General features: G+C 41.1%; 1 protein-coding gene across 1 annotated transcript in view; it reads right to left on the reverse strand.

Annotated features, from left to right (window-relative positions):
* The window catches only part of LOC144597048 (4F2 cell-surface antigen heavy chain-like), a 71009-nt gene that overhangs the window by 13036 nt on the left and 41393 nt on the right, over positions 1-16580 (reverse strand). The window contains exons 6-7 of the mRNA XM_078405963.1: positions 8419-8605; positions 7526-7666 (exon numbers count right to left, since the gene is read on the reverse strand). Coding sequence (XP_078262089.1) covers positions 7526-7666; positions 8419-8605 — 328 coding nt within the window. The remainder of the gene's footprint in view (positions 1-7525; positions 7667-8418; positions 8606-16580) is intronic.

The following is a 16580-nucleotide window of genomic DNA, read 5'->3' on the forward strand; positions in this document are numbered from 1 at the left end:
TATTTCATCCTTAGAAAAATGCGAACCTCCTGGTTCATGCATGGCTTCTGGTTGGAGAATACTCGATGGATTTTCGTGGATCACACTTCTCCACACATTTCCTTATGAAGTTAGTAACAACTGCGGCGCATTCATTCAGGACCATTGCTGGTTCCTTGAACCCAGTCTACCGACTACAAGCAGTTCCGTAGTCGTTCCTCTGACTCCCCTTCCTAACTCTGTGCAGTCCTCACCGCTAAGAATGGATCAAGAGGGTCGTGATCCACAGATAGACACAAAATGCTGGATTAACTGGGATAGGCAGCAACTCTGGATAGAAGGAATGGGTGACGTTTCGGGTCAAGACCCTTCTTCAGTCTTGAACCACATTGCAAACTCTAACTTCGTCCTGAACTACAATGGACTGTGACATACTTTGACTTGCACTATCATGGCCTGGATACCTAGTATAACTGATAATCTATACATTATTGTTTTGTATATTTATTTGGTGTGCTATTGAGACAGTATGCCTTAAAGCTGCAGTAAGTATGAGTTTCAATGTTCCGCTTCTGCTGCATATAATTAAACTCTCTTGACTCTTGAGTATAGATGCCATTCACCCCATTCTGTCTGTGAGGTGCTTAGAAGTTAGCAGTCAGTGTTAAAATCCTTCTCACTCTCACATAGTTTCACAAATATTTTCTCTTAATGTACTTTACTAATTGCTTTTTAAACATTACTGTGTGAAGGCAGATGAGATTAGTTTTCCTTGGCATTAGGTTTGGCACAAACATTGAGGACCAAGGAGTCTGTCCCTGTCCTTTTCCAAATCTGCTATCACCACACTTTCAAGCAATGTATTCTACATGGCAAATTGTTGCATTAGAACAAAATAAAAATAAATGTTCTCATCTTTTAAATCTGGTACATCAGTAAATTTTCTAATAATTTTTGAAGGGGTCAGAAAGGGGTTGGGATTTCTACACCAGTATCTCTTATATACTGCTTTGAATGTCAATTAATTTTCTCAAATAGTGGGCTACATCCAGCCCACTATTACTCTGGGCTCTGCTGGAATGGTCTCTAAACAAGAGCTTCTCCACATGGTGGGATCTGAGAAGTCAGCTTCTCCTCTCAAGTTGATCTCTTCTTTTCCTGCTGTTCGGCTTAGCATTTTCTGCGCAGCTGCATGAAAGTAGAACCAATGTCTCATCCATGTTTATTCCTAACCTCAGATGTAAAGTTTGCAGATTCTTCCTGTAACAATATCTTAGAGTCATATAGCATAGAAACAGGCCGTTTGGCCCAACTTGCCATGCCGACCATGATATCCCATCCAAGTGAGTCTCTAGGCCTGGCCTATATCCCTTCAGATCTAGTGTGTAGGAAAGAACTGCAGATGCTGGTCTGAAGAAGGGTCTCGACCCAAAACATAACCCATTCCTTCTCTCCAGAGATGCTGCCTGTCCCCCTGAATTAATCCAGCATTTTGTGTCTCATTTCAAATCTACCTTTCCATATCCGAAAGTTTTTAAAATCTTGTTACCATACATGCCTTAAATACTTCATCTGGCAGTTCATTCCCACCACCCTCTGCATGTAAAGGATGCCCCCTCGGGTTCCTATTAAATCTTTCCCATTTCATCTTAATGCTGTGCCCTCTAGTTCTTGCTTCCCCTTCTCTGAGATTCTGTGCATTCACCCTATATATTTCCCTCATGATTTCAGACACCCTCAAACACCTGTGCTTAGAATAACCATATACCTTAGGCTGAGTTCTGGAAACATCCTCATAAATTTTATCTGCATCCTTTTCAGCTTAATGGCATCTTTCATATGCAGGGTGGCCAAAAGTGAACACAATACTCTTAAGTGCAGCCTCACCAGCATCTTGTATAACTAGTCTATAGTTCTAGTTTTTTCTTAACAGCCTTTTTTAAAGTGGGGCACATTAGCCAGTCTCCAGTCTTGAGGCACGTCATCTGCGTTTAACAATGACGTATATTGCAGCCGTTGCTCTAGCAATTTCTTCTCTCGTTCCCCACTGTGTCCTTGGGACTAACTGATCATTGTATTTATCTTCATCTGGATATAAGGAATGCAGATGCTGGGTTACTAAAAAAAAGACACTGAGTGCTGGAGTAACTCGGCTGAGTTATAGCACTTTGGGCCTTTTCATACAATCATAGTCTTATAGTGTGGAAACAGGCTACTTCAGCTGAACTTGCTCACACTGGCCAACATACCCTATCTACAGTAGTCCAACCAACCTGTATTTGGCCCATATCCCTCTAAACCTGTCCTATCCAAGTACCTGTCTAAATGTTTTTTAAACGTTGCGATAATAGCTGCCTCAACTACCTACTCTGGCAGATTGTTCTATACCCTTTGCGTGAAAAATTTACCCCTCTCATATTAAATGTTTCCCTCCTCACCTTAAACCTGTGTACTCTGGTTCACGATTCCCCTACTCTCGGCAAGAGACTCTGTGGATCTACCGATCTATTTCTCTCATGATTTCATACACTTCAGGCCCTCGAGTTCTGGCAACACCCTCATAAATCTCTGCACCCTTTCCAGCTTGACACATCTCTCCTATAACATGGTGCCCAAGACTGATCACAATACTCTAAATGCGGTCTCACCAATGTCTTATATAACTGCAACATGACCTCCCAACTTCTATACTCAATGCTATGACTGATGAAGGCCAATGTGCCAAAAGCCTTTTTGATTATCTTATCTACCTGTGATGCCATTTTCAACGAACTATGTACCTGCACTTAGATCTGTTCTACAACACTCCCCAGAGCCCTACCGTTCACTGTGTATATTCTGCCCATGTTATTGATCTCAAAATGCAACACCTCAAATTTCTCTGTATTAAACTCAATCATTCCTTCAGCCTACCTGCCCAACCGATCAAGATTCTGCTGCAATTCTTGACAACCATCTTCACTATCGACAATATCACCCAATTTTGTGTCATCTGCAAACTTGTTAACCATGCCATGTACGTTCTCATCCAAATCTTTGAGAAAGATGACAAACAATGATGGGTCAAACACCGATCACATGTCCAGCATATTACTAGTCACCGGCCTCCAGTTTGAAAATCAACATTCCACCATCACACTTTGCTTCCTTCCATTAAGCCAATATTCTTTCCATTCATCTATCTCCCCTTGAATCCCATGCAATCTAAACTTCCAGAACAGCCTATCATGCAGAGCCTTGCCAAATGCCTTACTAAAATCCATGTGTACAACGTCTTCAGCTCTGCCTTCATTTACCTTTTTGGTTACATCCTCAAAAAACCTCCCACTTACAAAACCATGCTGACCATGACCTTCTAAGTGCATGTATATCCGATCCTTCAGAATATTCTCTCGCAACTTTCCAACCATAGATGTTAAGCTCAATGGCCTGTAGATCGCAGCTTTTTCCCTGTTTTAGAACATCCAGCACCTTGATTGTAATACGGGCTGTCAAAACATCACCATTTATTTTCTTTCTCCGTAATGAAAGAGAGAGATATTCATTGAGGACCTTGTTCACTTCCTGTGGCACCACACATAGATGACCACTTTAGTTTCTGAGGGGCCCTTTTCTCTCTGTAGTTATTCTTTTTTTCCTGAATATACTTGTGGTGTTGGGGGTGGTGACCACATCGACGCTTGCAGTAGGGTGAACTCGCATGGTTAATTCAATTTACAGTGGTAAGAGCGTCCAGGACAACATGGGGGCCCTATCCCTCACTGTCAGAGTGCAAATGCGATCATTCTGGCGCTTAGTGTTGGTCTTCTAAGGAGAAGATGTGGTGATATCAGGCTTCTTCCTGTGGTTCGCACTTGCCTTAGAGGAGTGCACATCTCATCCTGGCAGCTTAGCTTTGGGCTTGAAGAGACGATACTGGCAAACTCTGGATTACCTTAAGTGGGGGTGGGGGGAGGAGTGTGTGTATGTGTGTGTGTGGGGTGTGTGTCTGTGTAGTCCATTGGTGTCTGGGGCAAGAAGAGGTTCTGGCATCTCAGGCTTAAGCCGGCCACCCAGTCACTGCCTCAGGTAGAGGCACTGGCTGTCTTAAAGCTTCTTTCCAGCAGTCCAGTCTTGACCATACAGTGGCGCTGGAAGTCTCAGGTCTGTCCCAGTGGCTCAGTCTACCTGACACAGGAAAACACAATAAAGAGAGAGGTGTCCTATTTTGTCTCCCTTCCTCAACCACATCTTTCTCCTTCTCCTTTCTTCCACTCTTCTACTTTCTCTCCTGCAGGAGGGCCATCGGAGAGCGAGGTAGGCCGCCGAGAATGATGGGAGGCCTGGTGGGGGGGGGACGGGGGACGGGGGGGCTGTTGCCATGTGCACAGGCAGGCAGTAGATAGGAATGTTTGGTGAACATTTGAAACTTTGTCGGCACCAAAACATGGCGACACTTATGTACGGCCTGGGTAAGGTCTGCTACATGATTTTACGGGGTTGTACGCAAACCAAAGCATTTCACTCTACTGAGGTAAATGTGAAAAATAAAGTATTATTGAATCATTGCTTCTTCTTTTCTTGCTTCTCCCTGTCTCCCAGAGGTATGAATGTCCAGGACCACATGGGGGCACTGTCAATACCCAAATGCCTGGCCTCCACAGCCGTTTGGGGCAATGAATTCTATCCTTTGACTGAAGAAATTCTTCCTCCTCTCCTTTCCAACGGTATGCCCATGAATTCTGAGGCTGTGTCCTCTGGTCCTAGTCTCTCCCACTAGTGGAAACATCTTCTTCACATCCACTATATCCAGGCATTTCACTATTCGGTAAGTTTCAATGAGGTCCCCCATCATCCTTCTAAACTCCAGCGAGTGAAAGCCCAGAGGCATCAAACGCTCATCATACATTAATCCAATCATCCCCAGGATAATTTTCTCCAATGCCAGCACATCCCTCCTCAGATATGGAGCCCAAAACCGCTCCAAAACCCCAAATGCAGTCTGATCAGTGCCCTATAAAGCCTCTGCATTACATCCTTGCTTTTATATTCTAGTCTCACGAAATGATTGCTAACATTGCATTTGCCTTCCTTACTAGCGATTCAACTTGCAAATTACCCTTTTGGGAATTCTGCATCAGCACTCTCAGGTCCATTTGCAACTCCAATTTCAGAATCCTCTCCTCATTTAAAAAATAGTTTACACCTTTATTCCTACTACCAAAGTGCATGATTGTACACTTTGCTAAGCTTTATTCCATCTGCCACTTCTTTGCCCACATTCCCAACCTGTGTGTCCTTATGCAGACTCCCTGCTTCCTCTACACTACCTGCCCCTTCAGCTATCGTCATATCGTCCGCAAGATAGATAGACATTGCTGCAAAAGTTACAAAGAGAAACCTGGGACTATATAAGCCAGTGAGCCTGATATATAGAAACATAGAAAATAGGTGCTTGGTAAATAACTGGAAGGGATTCTGAGGGATAATACATACATATATTTGGAAAGTCATGGTGTAGGAGCCATTTACGCTTAAATTAATTACTGTCATTATATTATGGCCATGTTTAATATTTCTAGTTTTTGTCTTTTTTGCATGCTTGTGGGTGTGATTTGATACGTAATGGGGAGTGTCTACATTTGAGGAGGCTAGCGTAGCCACAGACATTGGTGGTCAGTTTAGCTTCTGAGGATGGAGAGAATAGTTTTTTTCCATGCAGTAACGACCACACGGTAACGACCACATGGTAATAACCACACGGTAACGACTGTGTTGTTTGAAGAGGAAGCAGTTGATAAGCATGATAAATTATGAATTACTCTTTTGATTTGTGCTACTTTAATAAAGACCAATTAATCAAGAAACAGCGTTTGGAAGATTCATTTTTGCTATCTCAGTGTGCGGTGTGTACGTAAGCTAAATCTCCACCACATCCCTGAGCAGTAATGGCTATCGAATTTGGACTTTGAGAAAGTATAGAAACTGCCATTACACATGGGTTGAATAGGGACAGTGACTATAGCTTTGTGCACAGACTCACGCACAGGCACAGAAATCGTGTCTCATGAATTTGATGTTTTTTTTGAAGATGTAGCATAAAACATCAATGAGAGCAGGAGGGTAAATATAGTCCATATATAGACTTCAAGGCCTTTGTCATGGTTCTGCATGGTAGGCTACTCTGGAAGGTTTGTTATCATCATATCATCATATCATATATATACAGCCGGAAACAGGCCTTTTTCGGCCCACCAAGTCCGTGCCGCCCAGCGATCCCCGCACATTAACACTATCCTACACCTACTAGGGACAATTTTTTACATTTACCCAGCCAATTAACCTACATACCTGTACGTCTTTGGAGTGTGGGAGGAAACCGAAGATCTCGGAGAAAACCCACGCAGGTCACGGGGAGAACGTACAAACTCCTTACAGTGCAGCACCCGCAGTCAGGATCGAACCTGAGTCTCCGGCGCTGCATTCGCTGTAAAGCAGCAACTCTACCGCTGCGCTACCGTGCCGAAGGTTGGCTAACTGAATACAGATTTTGTTTGATGGTAGGAATTCTTAATCTTAATCACCCCTACGGGAATTTTTAATCTTTGACCCTCACAGGAATTTTCACTATCTCCCTTTTAAAAGATTCCAACTTATTGGATATTGTTCTACTCCAAAACAGCTGCTTCCAATGCATATTTGCCCAATATTATTGAATCATCCGTTGAAATGAATGGCAACAGATCGTATCACGGAAAAACCAGTCCAATCTCCTCGCTATTTAGTCCCCACCACTCTTTCCTAGTCTTTCTTTCCCCCAACTATCCAGTGGAGCTAACTATTGTGCCACAGTCCTTGTTACTCTCTCTGAAAGGTTATGCAGTATTTAAAACAATATACCTGTTTGAGAGGACGATGGCCACTCCTGAAATTTCAGCCACTCAGGACAGAGAAGATTTTTCTCCACCTAGCGGGCAGTAAATCTTCAGAAATCTATACACCAGAGGGCTATGGAGGCATGGTTGCCGAGTATATTCAAAACATAGATCAACAGAATAAATGTGAAGAGAATAAAGAGGTATGTGGTTAGTGCAGGAAAGTGAACAAAGGTGATGGTTCAGTTGTGTTCTTCATGAATGCTGGAGCAGGCACAAGGGACCTAATAACCTACTACTGCTTCGATTTCTTCAATTTTAATGACCATACCCATTATCCATAATGGATACTAACATTACTTCTTGGAACCATTTTGAATATGTTTTAATAATGGTTAACTAAATGTGTATTCATTAAATAATGTAACTCAATCTCATATTAGATATAAGAAATGCAAAATATGTATACATACACTAGCGGGTGGTGTTAATTTATCCGCATTGGGTAAAATCCAAGGAACACTATTTGAAAATCCAGCATATTGAGATTTGTCCCACCGCATTAGAGGTTGTACTGTAGTCTGTTGCACATAGTTGAAAGATTAAAATTACACTGTTACCAATAATAAATTTGGAATAAAAATGTATTCAACATTATTATAATCTGATTACAATATTAAAGGTTGAATTACCTTATAGTCTGTGAGAGCAAGCTCATCACCATAATAAAATGTTGGAGTCCCAGGTATTGTAAATAAAAGCATTGAGTACAATTTGAAATGAATTCCATGCGATTTTTGAAGCATCATAGATGCAATATGCCCATCACCAAACTACAAGAAAGATTTGTATAAAAATATCATTTGCATTTGAAAAACATATTTCTACAGAATGTAATCCACTGGGTTTCACTTTTTCCAGGAATGCAAAAGGTGAAAAAAACCCAGTTTATACCTGGTGAACACAAAATAGACTCATGTCCTAAGGGAATATTATTTTATAGTGGCTGAATGAGTCAAGTTGCTGTTCTTATACCGAGATTCCTGGAATTTCACTTTCTTTCTCTTCATCATTATACCCATTAGTTTATCGAGGTTGTATCAACGTTTTACTGAAGAAAAGGATTGGTTTATTAAGCCTTTGCTAGCTTTCAATAAGAGGGTGGACATATGATAGGGGTGGGTAGAAGTATGCTAAGTAAGGGAGTCGGCGGGGATTGGAAGTGGGAGTTCTTAATGTTACATTTCTTGCAAATACCAAATAGAAGACCATCATGTAATCAATTTAGGTGCTCAAGGTATACCTTTAAAATAAACTGAGATGTTGAAATTCTGCTGTGATATAATTTGCTGTTGTTACACTTTTCTGATTTTTTCCCCCCAACATTTTGTAAATGCCCAAAATGTGAAAAATATTAATTTTTGCACAATCATTTCAGATATTAAATTTAACCACTGTTTACCTCATCTACATACAACTCCATTGCAAGATTAAGAAAGAATGTGCCAATCTTTGAAAATACCATTACAGAAAAAAATCTTACTATATATAGATAGATAAAAATGTATCATTATGGAATACTTACAAGGAAGCCGCACCATTCATTCTCATTCTTGTGATGATAATATTCCAATGTCGTTGCTGAAGAAGTTGCATGAGCGTTTGTTAAAATATCTTTCAGATAATAAATAAAAATAATTTCCCCCTGAATATTCTCGAGGACTGAAATTAAGTAGTCATGTTCCTCCTGACTAGTAGCTACAACAAATATTCTGAAAGAAAAAAATGTTACTTGTATTGCTACTAATCACAAAGATATTTGTTGCAATTGTTGTGAAATTTGATCGCCTCAAATTTTTAATCTGATGTCACAAATTTCAAATTTTTTTTCATAGTTCTCTCATCCTTTTTAAAAAATTTTAACAAAGTTTATTTCTGATTTTTATTAATACAGCTTTGATAATTCAATGCATGAACACATTAATGCTGATAAGTATCCCCCCACCCACCACCCGCAATACCATTCAATATACTAAACATTTAAAAAAATTAAAATAATTTTTTTTTTTAAACCCCAGAGAGGAGGGAAGCAGAAAAATCGGAATGTTAAGACATATCAGGGACCATTCTAATATTTCAATTCCACTCTTAATTACATACACACATATCAAAGACGCTACCAAACCATAAAATTATCAGAGCCTAAGGCATCAATACAACTAAGAAAAGGTTGCCATATCAATGTAAACTTGTCAGCTGATTCCCTAACAGTATACCTAATCTTCTCCAATTTAATAAAATACAACATATCCCTAATCCACTGTGCAAATGTTGGAGGGTTACAATCTTTCCATCTGATCAAGATTTGTCGTCTGGCCACCATCGTGGCAAAAGACAAAAGATTTTGTTTATTATTATTTAATGCAAGATTTTGTGTTACCACACCGAATAAAGCAAGGGGGGGCTGATGGTTCCAAAGATTCATTGGTAGTTTGGGAGAGCATATCAAATATTAATTGCCAAAAATTAGATAACTTAGGACAATCCCAAAACATGTGAATTAAAGTGGCTTGGTTCTGCCTGCAACGGTCACACGTGGAGTCTATATTTAGGTGTAAATTGGGCTAGCTTAGCTTTGGTCCAGTGCAATCGGTGGAAAATCTTAAACTGCATAACAGTATGCTTCATGCATATCGAAGATGTGTATATACCCCCAATCATCTTTGACCAGATAAAGTCTGAAATTGTCATGCCCAGATCCCTTTCCCACTGCTCTTTTAGGGAGTTAAGACTTGTCATGTTTTCTTTTATTAGTAAAGAATAGATGTCACCTATCTTTCCCTTTCTGATTGATGTAATGTTATTAATTGAGTCTAGGAGTGTGTCTGAGGGCTGTGAAGGGAATTGAGTGATATTAGAAGATATGAAACTGTGAATTTGCATATACCTAAAGAAGTGTGACCTAGAGATATTGAATTTCTGAACAATCTGCGCAAAAGATGCAAACAAACCATTTATAAACATGTCTTTAAATGAACAGACCCCATGATTGAGCCAAGCACTGAATGAAGCATCTGTCGAAGGTGGCAGAAATGCATGGTTTGTTACAATAGGAGTGAGTATTGAGAATTTACAGATATCAAAGGATTGTCTGAATTGCTTCCATATTTTTAAAGAATTAATAACAACTGGATTAGAAGTGTATTTGGTAATAGGCTCTGGATATGGCAGACCTGAACATAATAAGGCGGCTAATGAAGTGTTCTTACAAGAGTCTCTCTCTAGAATTAGCCAGTCAGGTACAGTGGTTAATACATTTCTTTCCATCCAATAAGAAATACTTTTAATATTTGCTGCCCAATAGTAGAACTGAAAGTTTGGCAGTCCAAGCCCTCCCTGCCGATGAGGTCTCTGTAGTATAGCTTTGCGTATACGTGGATTCTTTTTATTCCAAATAAAGGAAGAGAGCTTTCTATCCAGAGAAATGAAGAACGTTTTAGTTAAAAAAAACTGGTATACACTGAAACATATAAAGAAGCTTGGGCAATATGTTCATTTTTATAGTGTTAATCCTACCTGCCAAAGATAGGAGTAACAGATCCCAACGGTCAATATCCTCTTTAATAGAGGACAGGAGAGGGGGAAAGTTTGCTGAAAAAAGGTCTTTACATTTATGTGTGACCCAGATACCGAGATATTTTATTTTGTCCATGCATACTTTAAACGGGACCGTACGTATAAACAGGGATTCTCTTGCTGCCAGATTTAAGGGCATCCACTCACTTTTTTGTGTGTTAATTTTGTAGCCAGAGATTTTGCCAAATTTACTTAAGAGATTAAGAACTGCAGGAAAAGATAAGGAAGGATCAGACAAATAAAGTAACATATCGTCTGCATATAGCGAAACTTTATGTTCCAACCCTGCCCTTGTAATACCTTTAATATCTTTATTGCTACGTAAGGCTATAGCCAACGGCTCAATTGTAATCGCAAAAAGGAGGGGGGACAGTGGACAACCCTGTCTTGTCCCTCGTGTCAGTGAGAAATAAGGTGATATATTATTATTAGTACGTACTGCTGCCATTGGCGAGCTATATAAAATTTTGATGCATGATATAAAAATTGGTCCAAATCCAAATCTCTCAAGAGTATGAAATAGATAGTCCCACTCCACACGATCAAAAGCCTTTTCAGCATCTAGAGATATAACCAGTGGGAAGGGCTATAAATTATGTTATACAGGCGCCAAATGTTGAAGGAGGATTGCCGACTTTTTATGAAGCCCGTCTGGTCTGGTGAGATTATTGTTGGAAGAACCTTTTCAAGACGGCGAGCGATCAGTTTTGCAAAAATTTTGCTGTCCACATTGAGCAAAGAGATAGGACGATAGGAGCCACATTCCCGTTGATTTTTGCCCTTTTTCAGAATAAGTGAAATGGTAGCTTGTCGCAATGTTTCAGGAAGTGAACCAACTGACAAGGAATCATTATACACAGATTTTAAAATGGGAGCCAATTGATTAGAAAATTTCTTAAAGAATTCTGTTGGATATCCGTCTGGTCCAGGGGATTTTCCACACTGCATACTCCTAATGGCCATCCCAATTTCTTCTGTTGAAAACGGAGACTCTAGCTCGGCTGCTGCCACAGGGTCTATGTGAGGGATCTCAACACTTTCAAAAAATGATTTAATTAATTGGTCGTCCTTCAGCGATTCAGATGAATACAAGTTATGGTAAAACCTCATAAAGCGTGAGTTGATGACAGAATGATCCATACAGATCATACCAGATTCATCCCGGATCTCAGGGATTGCCTGACTTGCTGCTTTTTGACGAAGTTGGTGTGCAAGGATCCTCCCTGTTTTATCGCCATGCTCATAGTAAGTATACCGGGACCTAACCGAGGTTCTCCGCTTTTTGTGTGGTTAGTAGATCAAATTCTTTTTGGAGGAGTAGGCGTTCTTTAATGTCATCAGCTGATGGGGATGTTGCTAATCGTGAATCAAGGTTACAAATCTTATTCATCAATTCATTTGTACGGGCATTTCTGATTTTTCATAACTGTGCGTTGTAAGAAATAATCTGACCTCTTAAGTATGCTTTAAGTGCTTCCCATACTGTTGATGTTGACATATTTGGTGTTTGATTAATTTCTAGAAAGAAATCTATCTGTAATGAGATAAAATCTGAAAATGTTTTATCTGAAAGTAAAAGTGGATTGAAACGCCAAGGCCTGTAACCAGGTTTTGTGGCTGGTAGGTTAAGCTTCAGTTTATGGGGAGCGTGATCAGAAATTGCGATCGCATGATAGTCACATTCCTGAACCGAAGGAATGAGACCCTTATCCATTAAGATATAATCGATGCGTGAGAATGTTTTGTGAACAGCTGAAAAAAAGGAATACTTACGAGCAGTGGGATTAAGAGTACGCCAAACATCAGCAATACCACAGGTATCAAGAAACAGCTGAATTGAAAGGGAAGCCTTAGAGGTTGGCATATTTTTAACAGAGCTACGGTCTAGGCTAGGGGTCAACACACAGTTCATATCTCCACCTATTATCAAATGATGTACATTTAAATCAGGTAATCGGGAGAAGAAATTAGTGAAGAATGCAGCGTCATCCCAATTAGGGGCATAAACACTAGCTAAGGTAACTGGGGTGTTATATAGTTTGCCTGTAACTATGACATATCGGCCCAAGGTGTCTGCGTCAATCTGGGAAGAGATAAAAGGCACGTGTTTACTAATAAGAAGTGCTGTCCCTCTTGATTTAGATTGAAATCTGGAATGATAAACTACACCAACCCATCCAGCATGCAAACGTGAATGACTAGATATATTTAGGTGAGTTTCCTGAAGGAAAGCAATGTCCACCTTTAACTGATGTAAATGTGTCAGGACTCTTTTACGTTTCACAGGATGATTCATCCCCTTAACATTCCAACTCACAAACGAGATTGGGCAAGTAGCCATCCCTCCTCTAGTCACATTCTGTGCCATGATCAGAGATACTGAGTATATGTAAAGACAAATGATAATTTGCACGTCAGGCCCCTATCGTTACAGGAATGGAGTGAGCAGGAATGGAGTAAGTAGTGCTGTACAGAGCTCTTCAGAACTTTTTTCCATTTAAGTATTAATCTGGCGTAACACAAAGAAAAATACCTACAATACTTCATCTAACTTGCTCACTAACTGAACGGAAAACAAATTATGGCCAGTAGAAACACTAAAAGTCGCAAAACCAACATTGTAACGACCGGGCCTGTCAAGATTAACCAACCGTTTCCCTCCAGGGCCTCGAGTGACTCGAGTGATTCAGATGAGCCCTTTCGAGCAGCTGCAACAGCAGTAAGTTCGATTGATGTCATGACCTTTAAGAATGAGCTGATGTCAGTGTTGCGGGCGGATTTTGCGGCTGTTTTCAAGGAAGAGATTCAAACTGTGCTTGAAAGTGAAATGTCTGCTTTTAAATCAGAAATACAAGCTGCCAGAACCGAACTATCTAACTTTAAAGTTGATATAAAAAACAAGCTGTCAGAGATAGGAAACATCGTGGAAGAGATGGAAAAGGGACTTTTTGGATGTTCGGACGATGTTGCGGTCCTACAGCATACAGTGCAGCAACTCTCAACACAGGTAGTTGCCTTAGAGGACAAATGTGAGGATTTGGAGGGGAGGTCCAGACGCAATAATGTCCGAATAGTGGGGGTACCAGAGGGCCAAGACAGTTGCAACATAACAGCAGTCGCCGTGCTGTTGAAAGACGCTTTCCAACTTGAAAAGGCTCCTTTGTTGGACAGAGCACATCGGATCCTACAACCACCACCGAAACAAGGGGCCCCTCCGAGAGCCATAGTGGCCCGTCTTCACTATTTCCAAGAGAGCCCCAACATCCTATGCCTTGCCAGAGAACGAAGGCGAGTGACGGTAAATGATCTAACCATTTCGGTCTACCCGGACTATACAGCGAAAGTCGCTCGTGCACGAGCAGCATATAATAGCATCAGACAGCAGCTGCGTGGGATGGAGGGGCTTCGCTTTGGCATACTTCACCCGGCACGACTTCGTATTACTTACAATGGAGTGGAGAAGTTTTTCAACTCGCCCGATGAAGCCCAGAAATACATCACCGGGACACTAAAAAACAAGTGACTGCGGCCTGTTCCGTAAATGGAGGAGGCTGCGTTACGTTCATTAATTTTTGTTTACCCTATTTGGCTTGACGTAATTTAAGTCAGCCTGCTTGCTTATAAAGTGACAGGCTGACGTCAAATTTAAATAATGGAAGATTAGAGTGAGCTAGTTAAAACTATATTTTAAAAAAGGGTTCTTGTTACACATTGATACCTACGCCTAAAGGTTCTTTTTTTTTTTTGGTCTGTCGAGTTTAGTTTTTAGCTTAGTAGTTTCCCTAATACAAGCACATTGTGTGGATGTTGTTACAATGGGGAAAGGGTTCAACCCAGTTAGGATGGGTAAGAAGGATGGGGAAATGAGGGACTTAAAGATGTTTTACCATTCAGATTTATTCTTCCGTTCGTTTTATGTCATACTTTCTATTTATTTATTTATTTATTTTTATTTTAATTTTTTAAATTCATGTAACGATAGGGGCCTGACGTGCAAATTATCATTTGTCTTTACATATACTCTCATCCTTTTAAGCTTTCTCATTATATTTTTTAAATTGTATAGGTGGGATCTACATGGTTTCTCAGAAGGTGTTTTGATTAAGTGCCATGCAAAAGGTTAATTTGCAAAATTGAGTCCCTTGGAATTAAAAGGTCACTGGAAACCAGAAAATTTTGGAAGCATTCAGGTCAGGCAGCATCAGTAAAAAGAATTCATGTTTCAGGTCAAAGTTCCTTTTCTTCCGTTCTTTACAAATACAATAAACTCTTGTTTTAACGGATCCCTCTACAACGGATTTTGATTATAGCGTACGGGCGTTCCCATGCCAACCATGGCTCACACTACCTCCCCGACCAATTACAGCCCTAGCATCTGACCCGAGGCCCTGCGCGTAAAGTGCACCAGCAGGCCCTTCTTCACCCATCGCGGCTGTTGTTGAGGCTCATGTTCTAGCCCCTGGGGATAGCACTTTCTTCAGATCGCTGCCACCTTCAGGAGGTATGCGGTCACAGTATGGCTCCCTCCCCTCACACCAGCTGCCATTTCTTTCTGTGGGCCGTCGCTTTGTCTGCTCCCCGCTCCACCACCGTCTTCTCCTGTCGCTCTGTCTAGTCGACCCCTCCTACCCCTCCATCGCCACCTCCTTCTCCTCCTTCTTCCACGGAGTCGTCGACCTATACCTTGGAAGCTATTGGCTATAGCAGGGGAGAAGAAGCAGACAAAGCGATGGTCGAAAGGAAGAAGTGGGAGCTGGTGAGAGTGTAGGGACCCCATGGTGATTCAGTGTGTTTTGTCGTTGGCAGCGACCTGAAGAAAGATCTGATGGTCACAGGCTACAAAGTGAGCCATAACAACTGTGTCAACTGGACCATGGGGTAGCTGGTGAAGATCCATGGCATCGGTGCCTACTTTTAAGGTGAAACAACACAAAGTGCTAGAGTAACTCAACAGACTGAATCAGTCTGAAGAGGGATTTGGATGTCACCTCTCCATGTTCTCCAGATACACTGCCTGACCCGCTGAGTTACTCCATCACTTTGTGTCCTTACTTGTTTTTTGCAGTCAATCAGCAACAGTGAACACCACTACCACCCCCCCCCCCCCCACATGGTCCGTTGTAATGTTGATTGACTGTATACTGCTTGTCCTGCTGAAAGTTTTCAGTACCGTTGTACCGTTTATTTTTGTTTCAAACTTCAGCATCTGCAGTATTTTTTTACTTTCAACAGAGGTAGTTAGTGCAAAAACAGAAAATAGAGAGTAGATTCCTTCAGATTGGAGGATCGTAGATGGTGGTACTTTATAGGGATTGGTACTGAGACCATGGATCATTGTTCCATCCACATACATAGTCCTAGTTATGCAGGATCTAATTTATAAATCTGTAGATGACCCTTGCTCTGAAGTGTTATAAACTATGATGATTATCGTAGACTGCAAGAAAGCACCAATAAAATGGCTAAAAGGGCTGATACAGAGAAGCAAAACTATACATTTTGTCATCAAGGACAGGAGACAATAGACAATAGAAAATAGGTGCAGGAGAAGGCCATTTGGCCCTTCGAGCCAGCACCGCCATTCAATGTGATCATGGCTGATCATTCTCAATCAGTACCCCGTTCCTGCCTTCTCCCCATACCCCCTGACTCCGCTATCCTTAAGAGCTCTATCTAGCTCTCTCTTGAATGTATACAGAGAATTGGCCTCCACTGCCCTCTGAGGCAGAGAATTCCACAGATTCACAACTCTCTGACTAAAAAGGTTTTTCCTCATCTCTGTTCTAAATGGCCTACCCCTTATTCTTAAACTGTGGCACCTGGTTCTGGACTCCCCCAACATCGGGAACATGTTTCCTGCCTCTAACGTGTCCAACCCCTTAATAATTTTATACGTTTCGATAAGATCCCCTCTCATCCTTCTAAATTTCAGTGTATACAAACCTAGTCGCTCCAGTCTTTCAACATATGACAGTCCCGCCATTCCGGGAATTAACCTAGTAATAAACCTACGCTGCACGCCCTCAATAGCAAGAATATCCTTCCTCAAATTTGGAGACCAAAACTGCACACAGTACTCCAGGTGCGGTCTCACTAGGGCCCTGTACAACT

Source organism: Rhinoraja longicauda, chromosome 9 (genome assembly GCF_053455715.1).
Source record: "Rhinoraja longicauda isolate Sanriku21f chromosome 9, sRhiLon1.1, whole genome shotgun sequence".
Taxonomy (NCBI): domain Eukaryota; kingdom Metazoa; phylum Chordata; class Chondrichthyes; order Rajiformes; family Arhynchobatidae; genus Rhinoraja; species Rhinoraja longicauda.